Source organism: Oryctolagus cuniculus, chromosome 5, assembly GCF_964237555.1.
Source record: "Oryctolagus cuniculus chromosome 5, mOryCun1.1, whole genome shotgun sequence".
NCBI classification, from domain to species: Eukaryota; Metazoa; Chordata; class Mammalia; order Lagomorpha; family Leporidae; genus Oryctolagus; species Oryctolagus cuniculus.
In genome coordinates this window covers 159629210-159655007 of record NC_091436.1, presented here as the reverse complement: position 1 = coordinate 159655007, position 25798 = coordinate 159629210, and the positions used below count along the sequence as shown (strand labels likewise).

Below are 25798 nucleotides of genomic sequence, written 5' to 3'. Positions count from 1 at the left end.
TACCTGGGTTCCTCCCTTGATTTTAAAAATCCTTTACCATTCTGAACCATGTAACCTAGAAAATGTCCAAACTTTCTTTTTGTTTATATCTTTCCCTCTCTTTTTAAAATATTTATTTATTTGAAAGTCAGGGTTAGAGAGAAGATACAGAGAGCTCTTTCATCCACTGGTTCACTCCCCAAGATGCCACAATGTGCAAATCTGAGGTTGAAGCTAGGTGCCAAGAGCTTCATCTGGATCTGCCATGTGGGTGCAGGGGCCCAAGCACTTGGGCTGTCTTCTGCAGCTTTCCCAGATACACTGTCAGGGAGCTGGTTGGAAGTGGAGCAACAGGGACATGAACTGGTGCCCACGTGAGATGCTGGTGTCACAGGCTGCCTCTTTACCCACTATACCACGCCAGCTGCATCCATAAACTTTTCAAACAAACGAACTCATCCAAATCTCAATGCAATGGGCAGAAAATGATGCTAGCATTTCTCTGAGAAAGGAGTGTTTCCTATGCTTTTTCTTTCATTTCTCATTATAGAAAGGATGAATCCTGACTCTTTCCCAGGTTCTGCAGAATGGGAATGTGATCTCTAAGGAAATTTTCAGAGTTTGAAAACCAACTAGGGTGTCCCAGGAAGTCGTCATTCACATACGGCCAATCTAGTCACACAGCTGGTGGTGCCAGTTTAGTCATCTCTGCTTGGGGCGCATCCTCTTCTCTCTAAGCTGTATTCATTACCTCTCTTCTGCTGTTTACTTATTTTCTTTTAATAGAAAAACACAGTTGACATGTTATAAGCCTCTGTTACTTTTTCTGATAGAAACAAGTGGTATTCAAAAAGTTCATGGAAAATGCACTTTCTACAAACATCTATGAATGGATTTCCAAAACCTTTTGCACCAAAATGAACTGATCTCTTAATTTCAGGTTTTCAAGAACATTCTGAAATATCCTCCTATAAAGTCAGCTATGCCACAGAGCATAAAATATTTTAACACTATTCAGTATAATAGTGTAGCATTTAAATAGATTTAACATCAAAATTCTTTTCCTTTTGTCATTTTAAAGTTTGTGACTGGTTTATTTTCATTTTTTATTTTTTCATTTAAGGCAGACAAATTTCATGCAACTCATAGATACAGATTCAGGAGCATAGTGATACTCCCTACCCTACCCTCCCTCCTGCCCACACTCCCACCCCTCCTCCTCCTTCCTCTCTTATTCCTCTCTCAATTTTTACAATGATCTACTTTCAGTTTACTTTAACCCTACACTAAGAGTTCAAATGTAACTAGTTTTTCTTACTGAGGTATTATCTTTAATAATTAGTGCATTTATCACTTTCCCAGGGATAGTTTTAATAGATCTTAAAATGCTAAATTTATTAACTTTTATTTGTATGGTGAGTACAGTCAGCCTTCCATATCCATGCATTCTGCATCCACAGGGTAAGGAAACTATGGATTGCAAATATTAAACAGGCTGGCGCTGTGGCTCACTAGGCTAATCCTCTGCCTGCGGTGCCGGCACCCCATGTTCTAGTCCTGGCTGGGGCACCGGATTCTGTCCCGGTTGCTCCTCTTCCAGTCCAGCTCTCTGCTGTGGCCAGAGAAGGCAGTGGAGGATGGCCCAAGTGCTTGGGCCCTGCACCCGCATAGGAGACCAGGAGGAAGCACCTGGCTCCTGGCTTCAGATTGGCGCAGCGTGCCAGCCATAGCAGCCATTTTGGGGGGTGAACCAACAGAAAAAGGAAGCCCTTTCTCTCTTTCTCTCTCACTAACTCTGCCTGTCAAAAAAAATTAAACAAAATACAGTATAACAACTACCTACATTATACTAGGTAGTATAAGTAACTTAGTGAAGATTTAAAGTACATGGATATATGCAAACACTGCACCATTTTGTGTTAGGGACTTGAGCATCTATGATTTGGGCATCTGGTGGTCGTGGGGTCCTGGGCAAATCCCCCTGGATACTGAGGAATGATTGTATTTGGATCTAAGGTCTGTGCTATTCTTCTACCTCTACGTTTACTGCAATGTGAGAGAATTAGAATAAACTCTGATCTATTTATTGAGATCGTTTGGGCATATCAGATAGATATATGTAGGAGCTTGGGCATTCTGCATCATTCATTTGTTTGTTGCACAACAAATATTTGAGTAGTGTGCCAGGCACTTTTCTAGGTGTCCAGGATATTGCAATGAGCAAAATGCTTGCCCCCCTTACCTTTTAGTCTGGGAGGCAGATAGTGCATAAAAAAAGTGAAACGTATTGTATGTTATATTGTGATATAAGCTAAAAAAATTAAGCAGGAGAGATTTTAAGAGCTGGGGATATAGTGAAATTTCAGATTAAGAGTCCAGAACAAGCCTTAGTAGAGTTATGTGGGGAAATATGAGTCAGAAGAAAGCCCAGCTGTAAATCTTTGAGGTGCGAGTGTGCCTGGGACGTCCAAGGAGCCACAAAGAAGCCAGCAGGAGCAGAGTGAAGGAGGGGATGCTTGCCTCTTGGCTGCTCCACTGTCTGCCAGCCACGTTGTGTGGCTCCAAATATTCATTGAATGAATTAGTGGAATTAGATTCCAGAACTTTTAGAGGGAAGATCAAGAGTGACTTAGAGATGGGAAAGATGAGGGGGAGTCAGACGACTACCCAGCAAACGCTAGGCTGGGTGGAATAGAGTTGGGAGGGGTCTCCGGTGGAGACATTGAAAAGTTTGCTGAGAACAAAAGCCTGCTGCCTACGAGCGCAGAGGCAAGAGACTTGGGAGGTGACAGCTGAAGAAGTAGAATCCACGAGGTCTTCGAGGGGGGTGGCCTTGGGCAGGGTCATGGTGTGGGGATGCAGAGGGAAGGGCTCATTTCGTAGCAGATCCTCAGGGCTCGATGGGGAAGCTGGCAGTAAAGAGAGCAGGAGCCAAACCTAACACTGGCACTCTACTGACTACTGCAGTACCACTGATTGGGTTGACAGGATGCAGATGATTTGGGGAGGGCTGGGAGAGTGAACACTGAAGTAGAAGACATTTAGTCACACACGGGGTTGAAATGGGGAGCCACCTTTTAGTCTCATCCGCTGGGATGCTCCAAGTCACTGAGCCATTGAGGAGCCAAGATGGCCTCTGGTAGGAGGGAGCCCCTCGTACAGCGCTGTGGTGCCAGTGTCACCAGCAGGTGGCGCACTCCAGTGTGTGCGCTCAAGAGCTGCCGAGGGCCCATCTGCCTGGCAGCCTTGGTGCTTTACCATTTAACCTGGAGCTCTGGCCATGTGTTTCCGATGCTCATGGCAGCTGCTTGGTTTGGGAACACTGCCTGGTGAGTCTGTCTGTACCTGGCAAAGCAGAACATTCCTAAGCGTGTCTGCACTCATCAAAGGGATGCCCGTTTTTCCCAGCGTCCTCATTCAGGCGTGGGTAGACTTCTGCTTGGCCGATGTGGCAGATGAGAAGTAATGAGTCGTGAGAAAGGGACAGGTTGCAATGGCTTGGTCCCAGAGAAATGTGCCAATTTGCTGCCATCAAGGTTAAATATTAACTGGCACGTTTAAAGAAGGACAAGATACATTTGGGACCAATGGACTGTGAGCGCTCACTGATGTGCTGTGTTTGCCTTAGACTTACCACACGGGAGCTTTGTGAAGTCGAAACAATCAAGATTAGAGGACGAGGCTCCCGGATCCAGCACAGTGGCAGGTAACGTGCTGCACCCGGCCGGAGGTTGGAGGAGGAGTGAGATAAATGGGCCAAGATGGATTGCAAGGGAGTTAGTTACATTAGAGTAGCTACAGAAACCTAAGAACTAAGCATTTTTTTTCCTTTCAAAGACAAATTGTTGCACAAATTACAGATTAAAGCAAGTAGCATCACCTCCTAGCATTTTGATATCTGCAATCCAAGCAGTTTTCAGGGACTGCGTGTTCTCCCAACAAGGGTGGGAAGCCTTTGTCTGCCAAGGGCCATTTGGATATTTATAGCACTACTCATGGGCCGTACAAAATTATCCTTAAAAATGAACTTGCAGTAGATTTATTGAATTTCAGGTCCTGCCTGCAATTGCCTTGATTTCAAGGGCCTTATATGGCCCACAGGCTAGACGTTCACCACTCCTTTGCCAGCTCTCTGCTTTAGCTGATAATTACTAACTTTTGTTAAAGGACTAAATAAGGGGGTCTTCAGAAAGTTCATAGAGAACATGTATTATGGAAGAGCTATGTGTAGCTCTCGAAGTTGAGATTTTTAAAAGTAACCTCATAGTAATCGGGGAGAGTGATCTGGAATGTCCGTGTGTGTTGGACTGGACTTTTGGATAAACAGCACCACACCTTTGGAAACAAAGGGCTCCAAGAAGATGAGACTGGCAACCCAGGGGCCCTGGGAGGCAGTGGTTCCGGACAGTCTGGGTTTGAATCCTGGAGTTGCTGGTGTGAGCTTACACAAGTCACGTGATCTGGCTGTGAAATGTGGACCATAGCAGTGCCAACTTCACACGACTTTTTTTTAATGAGGAATTAATGGCTCCATGTATGCAAATGCCTTAGAATAGTACCAAATACTGTGATGTCTCGTAAGATGGATGCCAGAGGCCATCTCGCCAAGTTGTCCCCACAGTTCCGCCCCAACCGTGTTTTATGTCCTCCTTAAACCTCTTAGAACACCTCAGCTGGCTTCTTAGAGTATCAATTGCTCCAATTACAAATGCTGGGAAGGCCATTAATTGCAACAAATAAATAAACTAATATCAGATGTTTAGGGAAAAGGGTTTGAGGGGGTTGACGGGAATGCTGTATTACATCACCATTTTTGTCTTGTAAATTTAAAACTGTTCGGAAATAAGATGTTTGACAAAAATGGTTAAATGCTGGGAAGGTTTGGAGGAAGCAAGCACTTGTCGGAGAGTGAGGTGTGGAGGGAGGCGTCACAGGCACCCGCCACGCTGGGCTCTGCACAAGTCAATTTGTGCAGTCCCGGCCAGAGTCCCCCACGCTGCAGGGTCACAGCCGGGCGGCCAGGGGGCAGCACTGGCGCGTCCAGCTGCAGCCTCTGGGCAGCGGAGGGAATGAGCACAGCTACTTGGAGCAATTTGTTAGTTTGGTTTAATGTTTTCTTTTTGTTGTTCAGAAGGCATTTCTACCCCAGCTCTGGAGGCTGTGCCGGAGAACTCAAGTGGTTCTGCCATTATCACAACCTTTGAGAACTTCTCTAGGCGACTGAAGAGAAAATACGAGGTAATACCGTGCTAGCAGTGAACAGCTGCCTCACTGTAAGCCCGGAGCACCTTACGGGAAGTGACACAGGCCAGACACAAGTCCTGCGCGGTCTAGCTCACTTCCACGTGGAGTCTAAGAGCCTCGAGCTCAGAAAAAGGAGAAGGAGTGGAGGAAATGGGGGGATGCTGGTCATCGTGTACGAACTTGAACTTCGGTTGTAAGAGGAAGAAGTTCTGGGAATCTACCCGGCAGTGTTGTGACTTTGTTACTGACAATGTGTACTTGAAATAGATTCTAATTCTTTCCACACATACAGAAAAGGTAATTGGGAAGTGGTGTGTGTGTGTGTGTGTGTGTGTGTGTGTCTAAGCTCTGTTGTGGTGGCATTTTACAACATATACTATTCCAGGGTACTTCAAAAAGGTGGAGGAAAATGAAAATATAAACTTATTTTTATGCATTGTTTGAAATCCATAGTTTTTCATAATCTTCCCTGAACTCTTTGAAGTATAGCATTTTGTAACTTTTTGCAACTGAATGAAGTTAACTTTTTTTTTTCTTTGACAGGCAGAGTTAGACAGTGAGAGAGACAAAGTTTCTTCCTTCTGTTGGTTCACCCCCCAAATGGCCACTATGGCTGGCGTGCTACCAGGAGCCAGGTGCTTCCTCCTGGTCTCCCATGCAGGTGCAGGGCCCAATCACTTGGGCCATCCTCCACTGCACTCCCAGGCCACAGCAGAGAGCTGGATTGGAAGAGGAGCAACCGGGACAAAATCCAGCACCCCAACCGGGACTAGAACCCCGGGTGCTGGCACTGCAGGCGGAGGATTAGCCTAGTGAGCCACGGCGCAGGCAAAGTTAACTTTTTTTTAAAAGATTTTATTTATTTGAAAGAGTTACAAAGAGAGGTAGAGACAGAGTGAGGTCTTCTATCCGCTGGTTCACTCTCCAGATGGCCACAATGACTGGAGCTGCACCGATCTGAAGCCAGGAGACAGGAGCATCTTCCAGGTCTCCCACATGGGTGCTGCAGGGATCTTCTGCTTTCCCAGGCCATATCAGAGAGCTGGATCAGAAGAGGAGCAGCCAGGACTAGAACCAGCACCCATATGGGATGCCGGTGCCTCAGGCTAGGGCTTTAACCTGCTGTGCCACAGTGCTGGCCCCAGAATAAAGTTAACTTTTAGTTCCATTTTGCGTGAACTTTTTGAAGCCCTCTTGTATGTATATCAAAGGATCACACATGCACTTTATATATACACGATGCCTCAACAAATCTGAAAAAAAAATCCAAGCATTTCTCATTGTGAGTTATAAGTAGTGGGTCAGAGTATTCATGAGTGCCCTCTGCTTCTCCTTGGGGAAGGTGGCCATCCCTGAGTCTGTAAGGAGCATTGTCTAAGCTGTGGACATTGATTTTAGTCCCTTTGTGACTTGTGGCTTGCACTTACAAGACAGCTCTTCTATGTGCATTTGCTCATGGGACTGCATGAACCTATTTGTAAATCAGATTCATGGTTGGGTTTTATTGGTGGCATTCTCAGACAACTGAGCCACTAGAAAGCAATGACTTGGTCCCAGAGATGGACAAGGAGGAGAGAGGGGGAATGGCCGGTGGTCTGGCTGGAACTCTGAGACACTGCGTATACAGTTGTCCTGAAATCTTGTCTGCAAAATGAACAATGGAGCCACTGCATCCTCACACTTTCATCCTGTTTTTTACAAATCCCTAACGCTTGGTTATTAGCACATATGAGGAAAATGTCTTACCCTAACATTCATTCAACTAACTTGGAAATTCTTAAAGTCTTATTTCTGCAATACTAATGCAAGTCAATTTATAACAGAAATGTATTCATAGCATTCATTAATATGCATGTTGATAACATGAATATACATTTTACTGTTGTAGCATGTTGCTTATTCCAAACCTAAGATAATTCCTGAAAAGTGTATAATATGGTCCTTTACTACTTTAGCAGTAAAGTTATAAATATTATTATATGAGAGTACTTCAAAAAGCTCATGGAAATGGGGTTAAAAATAAGTTTATTTTGGTGCAAAACCTTTTTTTGAAATCCATACCCAGTTGTACATAAGCTATGAATGTTTCATGAACTTTTCGAAGGCCCCTGGTCTGCTTGCAGTCTCTCTTAAATATAGAATATGAACTGAACTTCCGTAGTCGTGTTTAAGCCAATGTGATCATTCTGTTGTGGTTTAGCTTCAGTACAGAAAGAGTCCACTTCATTCAGAAAAGGCAAAGAAAGCACCGGATTGCCTGACACAGCTGTTAGACCAGATACACCTGCGCAGGTAAGGGTAGGATTTCAAACTGAATTCGCAGAAGTGTGGTCACTCACACACAATGTTTATCTTGTGACCACTGAGAGGCCCCGAGGAACTGAATCCTGGGCACTTGCGAGGTTTAATGCATCACTAACCCCCTGGATTTCTGGTTCTTCACTTACACAAGGGGTTGAAATAAATGCCCTCCTTAAGCAACTAGCATTCTGAAAAACTTAGAATCCAGTCATGAAGAGGAGCTGTCATGGAGATAGATGTAAAAATACTAAATGCATGAGATGTGGTGTATCCGTACAATGGGATATCATTCAGCCTTCCAAAGGAATAGCTTCTGAGACATGCCAAGACATGGGTAAATGTTGCAAGCATTGCACTAATGGAAAGGAGTTAGAAAGGAGCAAATCCTGTCTGATGCCACTCACATGAGGAACTTAGAATAGTCCAAGTCAGAGAGCACATTCCAGGTGACCAGAGGCTGGGAGAAAGAGGACTTATTATTTAATGGGCACAGAGTTTCTCTTTGGAATGATGGAACAGGTTTGGTAGTGGACAGTGATAATGGTTACAAAGCATTGTGAGTGTGCTTTGAACTATACACTGGAAATAGTTATAAGGATACATTTATGCATATTTTTACCATAATGGGAAAATACTACACACACATATGCATCTACCCATAAACACACATGCATACATGCTCTTATGACCATGTAGCAAGAAGTACAAAGGTGTCAAGGTTTCAGAGATGGGAAAGATGGGTGATAGTTTCTAGTGATCAGAGTTCACACAGAGCACTTTTAAAGGAGGAGCTTCTTGAGTGAGATTTTGGAAACAAAGATTTGAATGGCACAGGAAGGTGAGTGTGGGTACTGTTCCCAGCTAGAGACCATGGCCCATAAATGAAGGAGGGGAAGAAAGAGAGGGCAAATCGTTTGCTTTATTAATGAAGACACTTTGTTAGAGGTGAATGTTATTATTTTACTAGAAATATATAATATTTTTCAGATTCCTGTTTGAAAACATGCTGTGTCATTTGATTGTAGAAACAAGCCCAGGGAGGATTGGATCTGTGTAGTTCCTGTTATGTTTCGGGGGTTTATGCTGGTGCATGCCTGCTCCGTGCAGGGGTGCAGTGAGAGCAAGCCCTGGGGACTCTTACCTTCATGGAACATCGAGTCTCATGGAGAAGAATAGTACTGCAGTAGCAGCTTCCTCTGAGCTGCTGAAGGAAGATTGGCCCCAGTAGGTTGCTGGAGCTGGGGATGAGTAGGTAGACAGGGGGTGGAAGAGAAGGGAGAGGACCACACATTCCTAAGAACTGTCCAGTAAAGAATATGCAGTATTCTTATTTATTTATTTATTTGAAAGGCATAATTTTGGGAAAAGGGAGGGAGGGAGAAATCCCCCATCCGCTGGTTCACTCCCTGAATGGCCACACACTCCAGGGCTGAGCCAGACTGATGACAACAGCCAGGAACTCCATCCAGATCTCTCATGTGGGTGACAGGGGTCCAAGTACCTGGGCCATCTTGTGCTGCTTTACCGGCTACATTAGCAGGGAGCTGGATCAGAAGTGGAGTCCCTGGGGCTTGAACTAGTGCTCATATAAGATGCTGGTATCTCAGGTGGTGGCTTAAACCTCTGGCCCCTCAAATCTCTTCCAATAAGATTGAGTTTTTTTGGTTACATATAAGATGTCCCAGTGAAATTTGTTGTTGTTTACATTTTCAGACTCAACAAACTAGACCAGTTTCACAATGTTGTTCTCCGAGAGCTGAGCAATCTGGAGAAGGACATGCAGGCTCTGAGTGAGCTCGAGAAGAATGTGCTGGTATGTTCTTAGCGTTTGGAAAGCTCTCTGGGATTGAAGAGAAGTTTCCCAGGGCAAGACAACTGCTCACTTCTTACCCCTCTTGTTGAATTTTAGGAGTTTTGGGGGAAGCAGTCTGCTGATCTGAAATCATTCTGTGACCTTCAAGTGCTGAGGTGCGTTGAACAGCATTGTTTCTGGAAGATTCTTAATTGACGCGTGAGGGGATGCTTTAGCTTGAGTCTGGGCGGTTGGTGTTGCTAAAACTCACACAGCCTGCTGCTTCCAAGGCGGTAGAGTGGGGCTAATGATAGTGGCTGAGAAACATACATTTTGAAAAGCATCACAGGATCGCACACGTTTCTTTTTCGGTCCGTCGAGATTTATTTGTATGCACATATAACATCCCTATAAAGAGAATCCCAGGATTTTCCCTCTCATGTGGTTTTGTTTTGCTTCTTCATGGTCTGTGATGCCAGCTGAGGGTGTCAGTACAATGAAACCAAACCGGTGGGATGGGAGCAGATTATTTTTCTAGATCTTTCAGCTGCACGTCAAATCTGGGCCCGATCACTCCACACGTGTTTAACCTGCCCGTGAGGTTCACAGCTCCTGGCTCTGTGATCATCCATGCTTTCCGTGCCACTAGTGTGACCATGCTTCATGGGTACAGTTGGAAACCTGATGACGACTGCGGAGCATGGCCTAATAAGGACCTGGCGTTTGCCTCTCTTTCCAGCAGTTGCTGCTGTTGAGAATGTCAGCCAGGGCATTCGTGGGCACCATCATGGTGGTACCAGAAGGTGGAGGAAACGGGGCCATGCGAGTTTCTGTGTGCGCGAGCCAGACTGTCTTCTGTTAAAGCTATGTTTTATAATGATTAGGTTTTCAGCAAAGCATTTAGGTTTCTGAGAAAATAGTTGATGTTCAGTTACAGACGGAATTCTGTTCTTGACAGGCTCTGTATATACATATGACGTCCGTTTGTATGCATAGCAGGTGCACACATGCACGTTTTTCTTTAAACAAGGGCTTCTCTTGCCACACGTTCTTCTCACGGTAACTGGTGCACATTCGGAAACAGCTGATCCTGTCCAGCTGGAATGTTGCCCCTGTTCTGGAGCCTTGGACTGTGGGAGTGGAGAGTGGGGCTTGAATTCCTCTCCCCGTGCCCTGGGCAGACTCCTCAGGTTCTCTTCCCCCTTAAGTAATCAGAAGAAACATCTACAGTAAATTCGTAATGGCTGAAACATTTTTTTTTAAATCTATTTATTTGAAAATCAAAGTGACAGAGGGAGAGAGAGTTGAAAAATCTTTCTGTAATGGGCAGTGTTGGGCCGAAGCCACTAAACTCCATCCAGGGGTCTCATGCATGGTAGGGAACCAAGGACTTGGGCAATCCTCCACCACTTTCCCAGGTGCATCAGTGGGGAGCCAGATCAGAAGCAGAGGAGCCAGGACCCAGACTGGCCCTGTGATTTGGGATGCCAGCTTCACAGGCAGCGGTTTACCCGTTGCTCCATGACGCCAGTCACACGGCTAAAGTTTTACCAGGGGAGAATCAGCTGCTAGAACAGGAATCCACGACAAATGGTTTGAGGGATGACATTTCTGATCATTTGCAAGCAGAAAACAAACGTGAAGACTCGAGTTACCCATCCTTCTACTTACTGAAGTTCATGTGATTAGCAATGACGGCAGTAAGGCCAGTTTCCAGCATCCTTTCACATGCTCGCCTCCTTCCATGAGACTTCATGCACCATGCTAGGTGACACCCCCTTTTTTTTTTTTTTTTTTGACAGGCAGAGTGGACAGTGAGAGAGAGGGACAGAGAGAAAGGTCTTCCTTTTGCCGTTGGTTCACCCTCTCTCTAATGGCCGCCGCGGCCGGCGTGCTGCGGCCGGTGCACCACGCTGATCCGATGGCAGGAGCCAGGTACTACTCCTGGTCTCCCATGGGGTGCAGGGCCTAAGCACTTGGGCCATCCTCCACTGCACTCCCAGGCCACAGCAGAGAGCTGGCCTGGAAGAGGGGCAACTGGGACAGAATCTGGTGCCCCGACCGGGACTAGAACCCGGTGTGCCGGCGCCGCAAGGCGGAGGATTAGCCTAGTGAGCCGCGGCGCCGGCTGGGTGATACCCTTTTCATCTCCCCTGGACGCCTGTGGTTGGTTGTTATTCTCAAATTTCTTGGACTTCAAGCTTCATCACACACTGGACATTCATTGAGGATTCCCAAAGAGCTTTTTTGCTTGCATGACTATCTTCCATATTAAATGTGGAGATTATTTTAATGATAAATTTATTTTAAAATAACAGTAAAATATAACAGATAATGAATTTTTGTGAAAATTAACTAGAATTTTCAAAATAAGAAATATAAGAGTAGTATTGCAGGGCCGGTGCTGTGCCGCAGTAGGTTAATCCTCTGCCTGTGGCACCAGCATCCCATATGGGCGTTGGTTCTAGTTCCAGCTGCTCCTCTTCTGATACAGCTCTCTGTTATGGCCTGGGAAAACAGTGGAAGATGGTCCAAGTGCTTGGGCCCCTGCACCTGAGTGAGAGACCTGGAAGAAGCTCCTGGCTTCGGATTAGCTCATCTCTGGCCATTGCAGCCATTAGGGGAGTGAACCAGTGGATGGAAGACTTTGCTCTCAGTTTCTCCCTCTCACTGTCCATGACTACCTCTCAAATAAACAAAATATTTTAAAAAGGTAGTATTGCTATGTTTTTTGCAAATTTTTAAAAATGATTTATCTATTTGAAAGAGTTACAGAGAGGCAGAGGCAGAGAGAGAGGTCTTCCACCCGTTGGTTCACTCCCCAGATGGCCAAAATGGCTGTAGCTGCGCCAATCCAAAACCAGGAGCTTCTTCCGGGTCTCCCAAATGGTGCAAGAGCCCAAGGACTTGGAACATCTTCCACTACTTTCCCAGGCCATAGCAGAGAGCTGGATTGGAAGTGGAGCAGCCGGGACTCGAACGAGCACCCATATGGGATGCCGGCACTGCAGGCAGTGGCTTTACCTGCTATGCTACAGCACTGACCCCCAAATTTTAAGATTTATTTGAGAGAGTTATGGAGAGGGAGAGATAGAGATGTCTTCCATCCATTGATCCACTCCCCAGATGGCCACACAGCTGGGGCTGAGCTGATCAGGAGCCAGGAGCCTCTTCTGGGTGTGGGGGCCCAAGGTCTTGGGCCATCCTACACTGCCTTCCCAGGCACATTAGCAGGGAGTTGGATCAGAAGTAGAGCAGCTGGGACTCTAATCAGTGCCCATATAGGGTCCTGGTGCTACAAGCCAGAGTTTTAACCCACTGTGCTGCAGCACTAGCCCCTAGAAATATTTTTTTCCAGCTTGATTTATTTTAAAAGTAGAGTTACACAGAGAATGGGAGAGTCAGAGAAATAGATCTTCTATTTGTCCCCAAATGACCACAACAACTGGGGTGGGGCCAGAGTGATGCCGGGAGCTCCCAAGCACTTGGGCCATCTTCCACTGCTTTCCCAGGAGCATTAGCAGGGAGCTGGATCAGAAGTGGAGCTACCAGGACTTGAACTGATGTTCATCTGGGATGCCAGTGTTACAGGCAGCAGCTTCACCAGCTGTGCCACAATCCCAGCCCTGCAAATCTTTTGTAAAAAATTAAGCGGCAGAGAGGAAGAGTTCCTATCTTACAGGTTCTTTCCCCAAATGCCCCGAATGGCCAGGGGGAAAGGTAATGGGAACTAAATGCAGTCCTCCTTGAGGCGAGGCTGGAGCCTGACCAGTTTGGCTGTCACCACTGCCTCCTGGGGTGCACGTTGGCAAGCAGGAATCTGGAACTGGGAGCCAGACTCGAGCACTCTGATGTAGGACTTAGGCATTTTAATCACTAGGCCAAATGTCCATTCCTGCAAATCTCTTCAAGGTCTGGCTGACTGTGAGGCAGCTGGATTCTCCCATCTGGATTCTCCTATCTGCTTCTGATTTTAATCTGTTGTGGGTCATGCAGAATTCTAGGGAATGCCACTGTACATTGGTGAGTTCAAGTAAATCTTGGTGTTGTTACTGCCGTTACCAAGGTTGACCTCGCCAGACCCCTAGTTCCTTAGGAGGTCTGCACTAAGGATCTTTGAGAAATGCTGGTATAAGGCAATCCTGTGTTAAACATTAAAGATGAGTATTGCTCCTAGTCTGGGAAACCTGGAGAATTTATTTTTTTTACACTTAAGTGCAAATTTAAGGCAACTGTCTCTTCCACTAGCACTGTACAGTATGCTTTACTATTTGCAGTCATCTCCCTTTGGTAACAGGCCCCTGTGGGGATTTAGAATTTCTCAGAGAACCTCTCTCTCTCTCTGTTAAAAATTTGTTTTACTTTATATGCAGAGAGAAAGAGATAACCTATCTGCCATTTGCTAATTCACTCCCCAAATGGCTACAGATGGCCAGGGCTGAGCCAGGCTGAAGCCAGGAGCCAGAAGCTCCATCTGGGTCTCCCATATGGGTGGTAGGAGCCCAAGCCATCTTTCCTAGCTTTCCCAAGCACATCAGTAGGAAGATCGATCTGAAGTAAAACAGGTGGGACACGAACCAGCGCTCCTAAGGGCTCATATGGGATGTCAGCTTTGCACGCAGTGGCTTAATCTGCTGAGCCACAGCACAGGTTCCATAACCATCTTTTCTAAATAAACATCCTTCAGGGCTTTGTGCTGCTCTCCTCTGTTCCAAACACTTGAGAAAACTGGCCTTGGCTTGAGTATGAGACCTGGTGGTGATCTTAGCTCTCTGAAGGCTTGCTGGCCCTAGGAAAGGTTAATTAGCTGGTTCAGATCATGCAGGTATCCAGTGTGTGCCTTTTTGTCATTTTTTATGTCACTGATGACTTTGGGTATTTTGCTAGGGAAATGAGAAGACTGTCTCTTAGACCAGATCATTTCAACCCAGAAGTTAAGGATTTGCACAGAGGGATGGTGCTGAAATGCCCCTACTATGTTGTGACAGAGGCAATGCACAAAGTAGAATGAAGTGAAAACACCAGTCTCTTAGGTGGTGTCCTGAGATGCTACTGACCCTCCTTGTCTATTATCAAGTCATGTAATGATGTGTAGGATCACTGTTACAGCGTAACACACACACACACACACACACACACACACACACACGGATGTATGTCCTTGTTCAAATTGTCTGATGTGAATGCAGTAATAAGAAATGGCCTCATTTTTTCCAGGCTTAACCCCATGCAGCCTTTATAAGAAAAACTGAAGCCCAGTGGGATTACTGCATCCCTCAGGTAGGCACAAAGCTTTGCTTGCGTTGTGCAGTCCATGTGAATTGGGGGTGGGAAGGAGTGTGCACTTTTTAAAAGCTACTCTGGTGTCCTGTATTGTTGAGCTCCCTCCCCTTACACTCTCCTCCATCCTAGGAATTGTCTTTTGGAATCTGGATTATTCATTCAGTAAATATTGACAGTTGAGTGCTTGCTTTGCATCAAGCACCACGCAAAACCTGGAAAGACAGTGAATAACACCCCTATGTAACCTGTCCCCATTAAAAATAAATTATAAGTAAACAGAATAACTGCGGGTTTCCTAGGTGCTTCGAGGGGTCTTAACACGATGCTTTGGCAGAGAGCAGGTGATCCTCAGAGGGCGCTCTGAGGAAGTGACATCTCAAGGAGAGGAAGCAACCAGGCTTGTGAACAGCTTACAGCAATAGGGTTGGGAAGGGGAGAACTTGGTGTCCTTGAGGAACAGAGCTCTTCAATCACAGTGAATGTCGGGGGACAGTTATTCAAAACGAAGTTGGGAGCATTGTAGAGTCCTTGTGAATTCTTAATTCTCTTTTGAAGACTTTGGTTTTTTACAATAAGGGAAAATACAGATAGGTTTTGAGCAAAGGCATCAGGGGTGAGGGTAACATGCACAAAACAGAAATGTGATTAGTATCTTAAGGAAATCCTTCCAGCTGCTATGTTGAGAATTAGCTGGGGGAGTTAGGAATAGGAGAGCCCAGTTGGATGGCTTTTGGAGATGAAACTGGTGGCCCTCGCAGGAGAGTGGCAGTGGAGATGACGACAAATGGAGGATTTCAGACTTATCTTAACGGTGGAATTAACAAATTGCCTATAGATGGATGCAATAGGTAAAGAAAGGGGGGAGTTGAGGAAGTCTCCTAGGTTTCTCTTCAGCAGTTGGCTGCTGTCGCCAATTAGAGATAATAAGGATTCAGGGTGAGAGGAATGGGTAGAACTACTGGGAACTGGAGTTAACCTGTGAACATTTTAACTTCTGGGTGTCTGTGGGCATGCAAATTTTGATAAGAGCCTGGGATAAATGCACAATTTTCCAGGAAAATATAATGTAGCAAAATAAACAATGGAGGAGAAACCTTGAGAAACAAATGTTCTAGAGGAGATAAAGCAAGTTGTCACTAAATAACAACCTACGAACATGATATATGGCCCACTTTTCTTCACAGAATTCTTCTGGGACAAGGATAATCATGAGAAAAAATTATAGATCAGATTCACAAATTAATTTTAATCCATCAACAGAATAATCAGGTATAGGAGGACTTAAAATAGCTTCATGGCAAATGGGATTAAAAGATAAGTTTATTTTGGTACAGATTTTGGAATCTATGCATGTGAAGAGCATTAAAAGTTGATGGCCAATGCATATTATGAAAAACTGCATGGATTACTGTTTTAAAATGTTTCATTTTACTTGAAAGAGGGAAAAGAGAGACAGTGAGATCTTGGATGTGCTGGTTCACGTCCCAGAGGCCCTCAACAGCGGGGATCCAGCCAGACTTGAAGACAGCAGCCTGGAACTCCACCCAGCTCTCCCGTGTGGGTGGAAGGATGCACATTAGCATCGGTATTGGAGTAGGATCAGAATTAAAGTAGGATCCTAATTGAATTAGGATTGGAAGTGAAGTAGCCAAGACTTGAACCAGGCACTCTGATAAGAGATGCTGGCATCCCAAGTGGTGATTTGAGCCACGGTGCCAAATAGCCACCCCTTGTGCAGATTTCAAACAATTTTGCACAAAAATAAACTTTGAGTCCCATTTTTCCATGAACTTTCTGAAGTACCCTCATAAATATTCCTGTAAAAATCAGAAAATAATACTTTTGCTAAAAATCCATTCATTTGGATGAAAACTAACAATAAAAACACTTGGAAAATTAGAGATGGAAAAGATATTGGGAATCTGAATATGTCTGCTGGCATCACTGCTCTTAGTGGAGGGAACAATTAAAATCGTTAATACGAATTTCTCTGCCTCCTATTTAAGCATCATGCTGAATTAAGTAATTTCTGACCATTCTTAGTGATTCTTTGAGGCTTGCAGTGTTAAATTTAAGTGAACTTGATCAGCTTTGCTGCATGAGTTTTCTACAGCAGAGTTCTGCCCAAGTGCAAGCATGTAGAAGGTACCAAGTAGGGGCTGGCGTTGGGGTGCGGTGGGTTAAGCTGCCACTTGCAATGCCTGAAACCCATATCAGAGTCCCAGGTACTCTGCTTCTGATCCAGCTTCTGCTAATGCACCTGGGAAATCAGCAGAGGCTGGGCCATGTGCTTGGGCCCCTGCCAGTCCTAGGGGACCAGGTTGGAGTTCCAGGCTCCTGGCTTCAACCTGGCCCAGTCCTGGCTGTTTTAGGCATTTGGGGAGTGGACCAGTAGATGGAAGATCTCTGTCTCAGTTTTTCCTTCTCTGTTGCTTGCCTTTCAAATCAGTTGATAAATGTTTAGAAAAAGGTGCTGAGTAGGCCTTATCTACCAGAGAAGTTTTGTTGAGGGAATCTAGGCACAAAGGGCTGAGGCTGTTAGCCTAGGATTTGCTAGAAGGTCTGGGAGCACATACCTGTCATGTGATTAGAGGAGATACTCATGGAGATGAGGAGCTGGAGAACTGAGAAGTCCGTGCATGGAGATGGACATGTGTGCGGCTGTCGTCATGTATGTAGACCAGTAGGAACTAGGGCTCAGGGAACCAAGGGGCCTGGGGTTGACAGCAGAGTGCAGAGAGGTGGCATAAACACCACTAGGGAGGTGCTTATGAGAGAGCAGGAACCAGTCTGCAGCAGTGGCAACCAAGGAGAATGCTGCTCCTCCTCCTGCCCAGGGAGAAAAGGGGTAGCAGAAGCAAAGGTTTTGAGATGCCAGAGGGGCTGGTACTTGCATAAGTCAGCTCTGCTTTAGTTAAAAGGTGAAGGCAAGGAGATATTTCCTAATAGAAGAGGCTAAGGATACTGTTTTGCTGGTGATGGATTGTGCTGTAAGGGTGTGGAGACCTCGGGAGGGTGGACAGAGGTTGTGGAGTGGGATAGAGGGGAGGTACAGAGTAGCTCACGGGGCTCCCACACCGTGAGTTGTGTCACAGGAGGCCACTGGGGGCTATCAGAGTAACTGAGGACTGTGTAGGACAACCACCAGCTAGTCTGTTGTTGGATGCAGTCCTTCCACCCCAGTGAATTCTGTTAGTTTCTTCGATCCCATGACATTTAATATTGTTTATATTAATTTTTACAGATACCAATTCAATTCAACTCATAGTTTTAAACTAGATTTCCTAAGTAGGCCATGTCCAAATATATTTTTATGTGAATAAAATTCACATAAAATATATTTACCTTGAAGAGTGCCTCAATGTTTTTTTCAAAAAATGTTTCATTTGGGAGTAAAGGTAGTGGATAATTTTTTTTAAAAGATCTGCTTCAGGGTCCAAAGTTGTGCTTTATGATTTTGACCCTGTGATAACTAGGAAAGTATCTTAAAGATGTGATTGAACATGTGCCGAGATGCAGATGATGATATCTATTACACACTTGACAATAAGAGGGAGAGATGGATGATGTGGGAAAGCACGTCCATGTCCAGCTAGTGTTTGGTGGATTAGATTGATACAGCCATATGACATGCCATGTACCCATTAGAAGGGATAAACAGTGAGTGAAAACTGAAACCTATTGTAAAGCACCCTGTATGACACAGTCCCATGTGTGTGAAATGTGTGAATGTGTGTGCTCATTCACTCCATAAGCAGTAAGAGTCTGTTAGGTATCAGCACATTCAGTCGCTCCCTCCCTCCTTCCCTCCCAATCTCTCTTTCTCTAAAAGACTTATTTTAAGATTTATTTGAAAGGCAGAATGACAGCCACAGAGGACATCAATCTGCTTGTTCACTCCCCAGATGGCCACATTGGCCATGTTTGGAACAGGTTGAAACCAAGAGTCAGGAACTCCCAAGTACGTGGGCCATCATCCACTGCCTTCCCAGGTCCATTAGCTGGAAGCTGGATCAGAAGAGAAGCAGCTGAGACTTGAACCAGAGCTCCAATGTGCGATGCTGGCTTTGCAAATGGTATCTTAACCTGCTGCACCACGGTGCCAGCCTTTACATTCATCTCTTGGTATCCAAAGGGAATTGGTTCCAGATCTTTCATGGATACCAAAATCCAAGGATACTCAAGTCCCTTATGTAAAATGGCATAGTTTCAGAGAACTTAGACATCCCCCTATCTACTGTAAATCATCTCTAGGTTACTTATAGTACCTAAGACAATGTAAATGCTATGTAAATAGTTCTACTGTATTCTTCAGGGAATAACGACAAGGAAAAAGGTCTGTGCATGTTCAGTACAGATGCAGTTTTGCTTCAAATAGTTTGCATCTGCAGTTGGTTGAACCTGAGGATGTAGAACCTGCGGACACAGTAGGTAGACGGTACTGTTAGATCTTGGGATAGACTAACTCCTGCAAGGTCCCTGACCTCAGAGTGTGCACTGTAGTGGGACAGAGACTAAACAAGCAGACATGTAACAGTGGCAAGTGCCAAGGAGGAATAAACTGGGGGGAGAGAAAAACTCAGTGTGTTGGCCAGCGCCGCGGCTCACTAGGCTAATCCTCTGCCTGCGGTGCCGGCACCCCAAGGTTCTAGTCCCGGTTGGGGCGCCGGATTCTGTCCCAGTTGCCCCTCTTCCAGTCCAGCTCTCTGCTGTGGCCAGGGAAGGCAGCAGAGGATGGCCCAAGTGCTTGGGCCCTGCACCTGCATGGGAGACCAGGAGGAAGCTCCTGGCTTCGGATCGGCGTAGCACACTGGCCGTAGCGGCCATTTGGAGGGTGAACCAACGGAAGGAAGACACACACACTCACTCACTCACACACACACACACACACACACACTCTCTCTCTCTCTCTCTCTCTGTCCAAAAAAAAAAGTGTGGAAAGAGGAAAGGTCAAATAAAATATTTTTTATTTATTTGAAAGGCAGAGTTACAGAGAGGAGAGGCACACAGAGAAAGAGGTCTTCCATCTGCTGGTTCACTCCCCAAATGGCTGCAACAGCCAGAGCTGGGCTGATCCAAAGCCAGGGGCCAGGAGCTTCTTCCAGTTATCCTACATGGATGCCAGGGACTCAAGGTCTTGGGCCATCTTCTGCTTTTCTAGGCCATAGTGGAGAGCTGGTTTGGAAGTGGAGCAATTGGGACTTGAACCAGCGCCTGTATAGGATGCTGGCACTTCAGGTGGCAGCTTTACCTATTTAGCCACAGCGCCACCCCAAATAAAATCTAAGCTCATTCCTAACACTTGAGTTAAAACCCAAAAAGCCCTAGGGAGCCTGTGGTGAGGAGAGCAGGGGAAGAGCATTTCAGAGGGAGTGGCCAGGACAGGTGTTCTGAGGCCATAAGCACTTGACATGTTCTAGGAATTCAGTGAGGGCAGAGTAGCATGAGATGAGGTTGAGGGTCTGTGTGTGGTGGGGAAACCGACACAGGGCTAACAGGTCATGGCAAAGAGTTTGGATTTTATTGCAGTTGCTGTGCAAAGGGTCATAGTCAAGGAGACATTTTCAAGGTCGTGTGTGTTGGGGGGTGGATGGGATGATATGGATGGTTAAGAAGGAGCTGGAAGAATGGCTGACAGACTGGACCTGACTGGTGGGAAGAAGGCAGGATCAAGGATATCTAGACTTGGGATGTGAACAATTGCATGGGCACTGCTGCCATGTATGGAAGTGGGGAAATTGGGAAAGGTCTGGTTTGATTGGTAGGAAAGAATGAGACTAGGTATGAAAAGTTGTATTTGGAATACATGATCGATCTTGAAAAATGTCATGGAAATGTATGTTTTGAAAAACCTAGACTTGCATTTCTGAAATTTTCTGCACCAAAACAAATTTGCCTTCTAATTCCATTTTATGTGCACTTTAAGTCTCTTTGTATGTTCCTTGTGTGATTTCGGCTCTGAATTGAGTTGTCAAGTGGGTAGATGGATGTCTGAGGCTGTGTCATGGCTGAGTGCTGGGACTGGGGACCCGATGTGCTGACTTGGGGACTCTGTTTAGGGACAAGATGGCCCAGGACAAGGTTCTTGGGCTTTGGCATTGGCCAAACAAAAGGGTGTCTCTTCATTTTTTAAAAAGTGTTAGTTTCCTCACATAATTTGGGAAAAGACCTTTCTCATTTTCAGAGCCAGCTCACAGAGAAGTGACTTAAATTCCACAAATTCCAAAGGTCAATCTGTTTTCTCAGTGGGTGTGTGCCCGGGATTTGGGGGTGGGGGTGAGTGGGAATTTGTTCCCTTGATTGAGATCAGCTTCTCTGTCCTTATTGATGAGCATCTAGTGGAACTGACCTCTGATTTGGGTATTAGTAGCATGTAGTTCTTTCACAGAATGGCTCCTAAACCAGGCCCAACCAAGAAAGAGCTGCCTCTCTTGTAACACTGGACAAAAAATCCACCTGCCATGTTAGGCTGTTGAGAGGTGATGTGTACACATGTGCACATATTGAGAAATGCAGCACATGGTGGAAAGACTTGGGGAGGGGCTGGCACTGTGGTGTAGTAGGCTAAGCCTCCGCCTGTGGTGCGAGCATCCTATATGGGCACTGCTTTGTGTCTAGGCTGCCCCTCTTCTGATCCAGCTCTCTGCCACGGCCTGGGGTGGAAGAAGAGTATGGCCCAACTGCACCCACATGAGAGACCTGGAAGAAGATTCTGGCTCCTGACTTTGGATGGGCCAGCTCCGGCTGTTGCAGCCATTTGGGGAATGAACCAGCTGATGAAAGACCTTTCTTTCTGTCTCTCCCTCTCTGTGTCTGTAACTCGGCCTCTCAAATAATCTTTAAAAAAGGCAAGACTTGGGGATACCTTTGACGTCAGGCAAGTCTCACTGAGGGCTCTGACCTTGGCTCTCAGCAGCCATACAAGGTGCAACTTCACTGAGTATCTGAATAAGTGATGTAACTGACAAAAGGGGGTGCTATTTGTATGGGCTCAGCGAGTCCCGAGGGAGCAAAGGGTGGGTAGTTCAGTCTTTAAATTTTTTTTTAAAGATTTATTTATTCATTTGAAAGTCTGTTACACAGAGAGGTAGAGCCAGAGAGAGGTCTTTCATCTGCTGGTTCACTCCCCTATTGGCCACAATGGCCAGAGCTGTGCCGATCCAAGGGAGGAGCCAGGAGCTTCCTCTGGGTCTCTCACAGGTGCAGGGGCCCAAGGACTTGGGCCATTGTCTACTGATTTCCTTAGCCATAGCGGAGATCTGGATCAGAAGTGGAGCAGCTAGGACTCAAACCAGTACCCATATGAAATGCCAGCACTGCGGGCAGCAGCTTTTACCTGCTACACCACAGCGCCGGCCCTGATAGTTCCATCTTGACTAACTACTGTTCTTTCCCTTTCCTTTCCCACCAGGCTGAACCTCTGAAAGAAGAGGAGGAAGATGGAGTCACTTTTGGCTCAAGCTGCATAAACCACACTTTAGTGCATGCTATTCATTTACTTTGTTCTACTCCCAACAGGATCGCTGGGAACTTCCAAGTTGGACTGGAAAACAATGTGTTGATAGTTCGCAGTTGTTTTAGTATCAATTTGTTCAAAAAAGTTAACTTTTTATAGTAAAATTTGGTCAGATACTAGAAAGTTCAGAATGTCCAGCAACTGGGAGTGATAGTTTTTTTTTTATTATCTTAAAAGTAAAAGATTTTTATTTCAAAAATGTCTTCACATTTTGTAGAAACTTCAACATCTGTATCAATATGCTTTAGTATATGTTTTTGGAGGAGAAAACGTGAAAATTATGAAAATAGTTCAGGTGACAATGGTGGTATGTTTTGAAAATAAAGTTATGAGGGGGGTTGATATGATGTGCAAACATTTCAGTTTCTGTGTTTTAAGAAAGTGACCATCTGTAGGAAATAGAAGTATTTGTGTTTAATTACTAAATGCTCTCACCAAGTTTAAGTGCATGAATTTGCAGATATAGTTGAGCATTTGAATGTTTAGAAAACTGAAAACTGCATAAGTTAAGGCCATCTACAGAGTAACTATTAATTGGATGAGCAGAGTTAGACTGTAGGATGAACAGCCTAGTCATTATATAACCTGGTAATATGATTTAGTTTATTAATTTGTAGCTTACCTAAAACCAATGTTCACAACCTCATTTTACTGTTATTTTAAAATGAGCTGTTTTATTACATTTGACAAGATTTATAGAGTTTAAGCACTTATTTTTTTATTTGCATGCATTTCATAAATAAAACTTTAGGGACATAGTAATTCTTGCCACCATGCCTGTCCTGCCACTCACACTCCTACCCCTCTTCCTCTTCTCTCTTCTGTTCCAAGTCTTTTTATTAAGATTTATTTTCCTTTAATTTTATACAGAGAAGATTGTGTTCAACACTTTGTATGAGGAAGAAAAAGAAAAGACATAAAGCAAAAACTGTTTCTCAACAGTCCAGACAATGGCTGTTCAAAACCATTGCATCTCAATAATCATTTCACTTTTTTGTAGAAACTTAATTATTTTTAAAGAAGAACCCAAGAATGATACATTTTTGCAAGCACTTAAACATAAGACATAAGAATATCCTCCACTTAATACACTAAAATGAAGTAATTCTTTGAGAACAATTTTTACTATTAAGTCTTGAGCCATCTTATACTGATTTCCCAGGCCATAGCAGAGATATGGATCAGAACTGGAGCAGCCGGGACTTGAACCGGCACCCATATGGGATGCCCACACTGCAGGCAGTGGCTTTACCCACTATGCCACAGCACCGACCCCTCAATTAACTTCATACACATATGGTTAACTCTGTTAAGTAAGGAGTTCAGTGATTAGTATCGAAGAAAAAAGATAAAGGAAAAAAATTTAAATATTCCTCGGTTAAGGCAAGGGCCTTTCAAAGTCACTGCTTCTCAAAGTGTCAATTTCACTTCTGCAGGTTGTCTTTTAGGTGTTCTATTAGCTATCACAGGTCAGGGAGAACACACAGTATTTGCCCCTTTGGGTGGCTTATTTTACTGAGTATGATGTTTTCTAGTTTCATCCACTTTATTGTACATGACCGGATTTTGTGTTTTTTTTTTTTTTTTCCACTCCTTTTAGTATTCCATAGTGTACATATCCCATAATTTCTCTATCCAGTCTTCAGTTGACAGGCATTTGGGTTAATTACATGTCTTAGCTGATGTGAATTGAACTGTGATAAACATGGAGGTATAGATAGCTCTTCCAGATGCTGATTTCATTTCTCTTGGGTAAATTCCCAGGAGTGGGATGGCTGGGTCATGGTAGGACTATGTTCAGGTTTCTGATGTATCTCCATACTGTCTTCCAGAGTGGCTGTGCCAGTTTACATTCCCACTGACAGTGGATAAGGGTGCCTTTTCCCCACACCAGCATTTGTTATTGATTTCTATATGAAAGCCATTATAACAGGGGTGAGATGAAAACACTGTGGCTTTGATTTTCATTTTCCCGATATTAGTGATCCTGAGTGTTTTTTCATGTGTCTATTGGCCATTTGGATGTCCTCATTTGAAAAATGTCTAAGTCCTTGGCCCATTTCTTTTTTTTTTTTTTTTTTTAAACAGAGAGGTAGAGACAGAGGACATCCATCCACTGGTTCACTCCCCAGATGGCTGCAATGGCCAGATCTGATCCGATCTGGAGCCAGGAGATTATTCCAGGTCTCCCGCCTGGGTGCAGGGGCCCAAGCACTTGGGCCATCTTCTCCTGCTATCCCAGGCCATAGTGGAGAGCTGGATTGGAAGACTTAGCAGCCGGGACTAGAATCGGAGCCCATATGGGATGCTGGCGCTTCAGGTCAGGGCTTTAACCTGCTGTGCCACAGTGCCTGCCCGCCTTGGTCCATTTCTTAACTGGATTGTTTGTTTTGTTGTTGAGTTTCTTGATCTCTTTATATATTCTGGCTGTTAATCCTTTGTGAGTTTTATAGTTTACAGATATTTTCTTCTTGTCCTGTCAGTTGCCTCTTCACTTTGCTGATTGTTTCTTTTGCAATGCAGAAATTCTCAATTTGATGTAATCCCACTTGTCGATTTTGGCTTTGATTGATTGTGCCGTTGGGGTCTTTTCCAAGAACTCTATGCCTGTCCCAATGTCTTGTGGGATTTCCCCAGTGTTATCTAATAATTTGATGATACTGTGTCACAGATTTAGGTCTTTAGTCCATCTTGCGTGGGGATTTTTGTGTAAAGTGTAAGGTAGGGGTCTTGCTTCATGCGTCTGCATGTGGAGATCCAGTTTCCCCAGCACCATTTGTTGAAGAGACTGTCCTTGTTCCAGGGATTGGTTTTAGCTCCTTTGTCAAAAGTAAGTTGGTTGTAGATGTTTGGACTGATTTCTGGCATTTCTGTTCTGTTCCATCAGTCTATCCTTCTGTTTTTGTATCAGTACCAGGCTGTTTTGATTATAACCACCTTGTAGTATGTCTTGATATCTGGTATTTTGATGCCTCTGGCTTTGTTTTGTTGTGTAAGATTGCTCTAGCTATTTGAGATCTCTGCTGCCTCCATATAAATTTCAGCATTGTTTTTTCTATATCTGAGAATAATGTCTTTGGTATTTTGATTGGTATTGCACTGAATCTATAAATTGCTTTCAATAGTATGGACATTCTGATGATATTGATTCTTTCAATGCATGAGCATGGAAGATTTTTTCCATTTTTTGACTACTACTTTAATATTTTGTCATTCTTATCACAGAGATCTTTGAGATCCTTGGTTAAATTTATTCCAAGATATTTGATTTTTTTGGTAGCTATTGTGAATGGGATTGATAAAAGCTCTTTGTCAGCTGTGGCATTGTCTGTGTATAGAAAGGCTGTGATTTTTAAGTGTTGATCAAGTCATCTGCAAATAAGGATAATTTGACTTCCTCCTTCCCAACTTGTATCACTTTGTTTTCTTTTCTTGCCTGATGGCTCTGGCTAAAATTTCCAGGATTATATTGAATAGCAATGGTGAGAGTGGGTATCCTTGTCTGGTTCCGGATCTCACTGGAAATGCTTCCAACTTTTCTCTGTTCAATATGTTGCTGGCTGTGGGTTTGTCATAACTTGTCTTGATGGTGTTGAGAAATGTTCCTTGTATTCTGATTTTGCTTAGAGTTCTCATCGTGAAAGGGTTTTACATTTTGTCGAATGCTTTCTCTGTCTATTGAG

At 44.6% G+C, this 25798-nt stretch overlaps 1 protein-coding gene and 1 pseudogene across 1 annotated transcript in view; one reads left to right on the top strand and one right to left on the bottom strand.

Moving 5' to 3' along the window:
* Positions 1-23679, top strand: part of SYCP2L (synaptonemal complex protein 2 like) — a 139430-nt gene extending 115751 nt beyond the window's left edge. Inside the window, exons 26-32 of the mRNA XM_051855852.2 lie at positions 3608-3685; positions 5111-5217; positions 7424-7515; positions 9238-9337; positions 9434-9492; positions 14534-14596; positions 22011-23679. Of these exons, the coding sequence (XP_051711812.2) occupies positions 3608-3685; positions 5111-5217; positions 7424-7515; positions 9238-9337; positions 9434-9492; positions 14534-14558 (461 nt within the window). The 3' untranslated portion in view covers positions 14559-14596; positions 22011-23679. The remainder of the gene's footprint in view (positions 1-3607; positions 3686-5110; positions 5218-7423; positions 7516-9237; positions 9338-9433; positions 9493-14533; positions 14597-22010) is intronic.
* LOC127493210 (small ribosomal subunit protein uS8-like) lies at positions 9725-10102 on the bottom strand (annotated as a pseudogene).
* Positions 23680-25798: the final 2119 nt, after the last annotated feature.